The sequence below is a fragment of the Amphimedon queenslandica genome, unplaced genomic scaffold (genome assembly GCF_000090795.2).
Source record: "Amphimedon queenslandica unplaced genomic scaffold, v1.1 AMPQUscaffold_9095, whole genome shotgun sequence".
In the NCBI taxonomy this organism is placed as follows: domain Eukaryota; kingdom Metazoa; phylum Porifera; class Demospongiae; order Haplosclerida; family Niphatidae; genus Amphimedon; species Amphimedon queenslandica.
This window is the reverse complement of record NW_003550633.1, coordinates 1,937-3,169: the sequence shown is the minus strand read 5'-3', so window position 1 is coordinate 3,169 and position 1,233 is coordinate 1,937. Positions and strand designations below refer to the sequence as shown.

Sequence of the window (1,233 nt, the reverse complement as noted above, 5' to 3'; positions counted from 1 at the left end):
GTTTGTGGTGTTGATGTTTGTGTTGGTAATGTTGCAGTGTTTGTAATTGAGATAGTCACTGTTTAACATATAAAAATACCATTATTATGCACAACTATACATACCTTTGCAGTCAACAGCAGCTACTGGTCCATTATAACTTTTTCCATCATCCAGCTCAATTGTGTGATGCCTGCAGTCCTCCAACATGTCTTCATTTCCAATACAATAAACGTTAGAGAACCTTGTGGCTTTGTTGGACCTTGTATAAGGCGAATTATCAACTGTTTCCCCAGCTATATGCAAATATAAAACTAGAATCATTATAGTGAGGTGTAGTTAGACTCACCAGATGTGCCATAGGCTTTGAGTTGCTTGCATACTACTCTAGCATCAGCATCATCCCAACCATTAGCAGAAACAAGAGTCCACACTCCATCAACGCAAACTTCTACATATCCTTCATAGGAATGCTTTCCGCCTGTAAGTCGTATAGACCCTTCACTGCAATCTGGCATAATAATTAAAAATACATCACACCATCATGTTAAACTCACTGTCACGACAGAGGAGACCAACTCCAGCATTAGAGTAGCAATTTAAATTTGGTGCCACAACTTTTGAGCAGTCAGCAATGTAGTTCTCATGACCAAAGCACTCAACATTCCCATAGATTACTGGACCATCCCCAACTCCAAACTCACCATTGGTGTAAATAATAGCTCCTATACAAATGAGATAATAATTTTCATATGTCCACTCATTCACTCACCCTTAACATCTCCATATCCAGCTTGTTTACAGGCTACATGAGCTGCAGATTTCCTGAAGCTGTTAGCACAGAAGTCACCCCACACTCCATTAGTGCATATTTCTAAACGACCTTCCCTGTCTATTGTACCATTGACTAGCCTTATCTCTCCCTCATTGCAATCTGTCCTGTCTGTAATAACATGAAATTTTATGTAAGTGATATAGCCAGCAATAATTTGTAGACAATATATTATGTAAAGTGAGTAAAAAAACATTAATACTTTTTTATTGCATTAATGTACAATGTAGTATAGGTAGAAATCAAGTTAATAACTTACAGTAGCATTTAAGACCAAGGGAGGCAGGACAGGTTGAGCAACTACTATAATAATTTCCTTGAGTGAAGCTACAGTATCTGAGGCCATTGCCAGAGCATCTTATCCTTGATATTGATTCTATCCCAGTTGACACACCAAACCGACTGTCTCTATATAGTACTGA

General features: G+C 38.1%; 1 protein-coding gene across 1 annotated transcript in view; it reads right to left on the bottom strand.

The window, feature by feature from the left end:
- Window positions 1-104: 104 nt before the first annotated feature.
- Window positions 105-1,233, bottom strand: part of LOC105315640 (neurotrypsin-like) — a gene marked incomplete at its 3' end in the record, with an annotated part of 2,883 nt that continues 1,754 nt past the window's right edge. The window contains exons 6-9 of the mRNA XM_020006845.1: window positions 752-918; window positions 537-704; window positions 329-490; window positions 105-275 (exon numbers count right to left, since the gene is read on the bottom strand). Coding sequence (XP_019862404.1) covers window positions 105-275; window positions 329-490; window positions 537-704; window positions 752-918 — 668 coding nt within the window. The remainder of the gene's footprint in view (window positions 276-328; window positions 491-536; window positions 705-751; window positions 919-1,233) is intronic.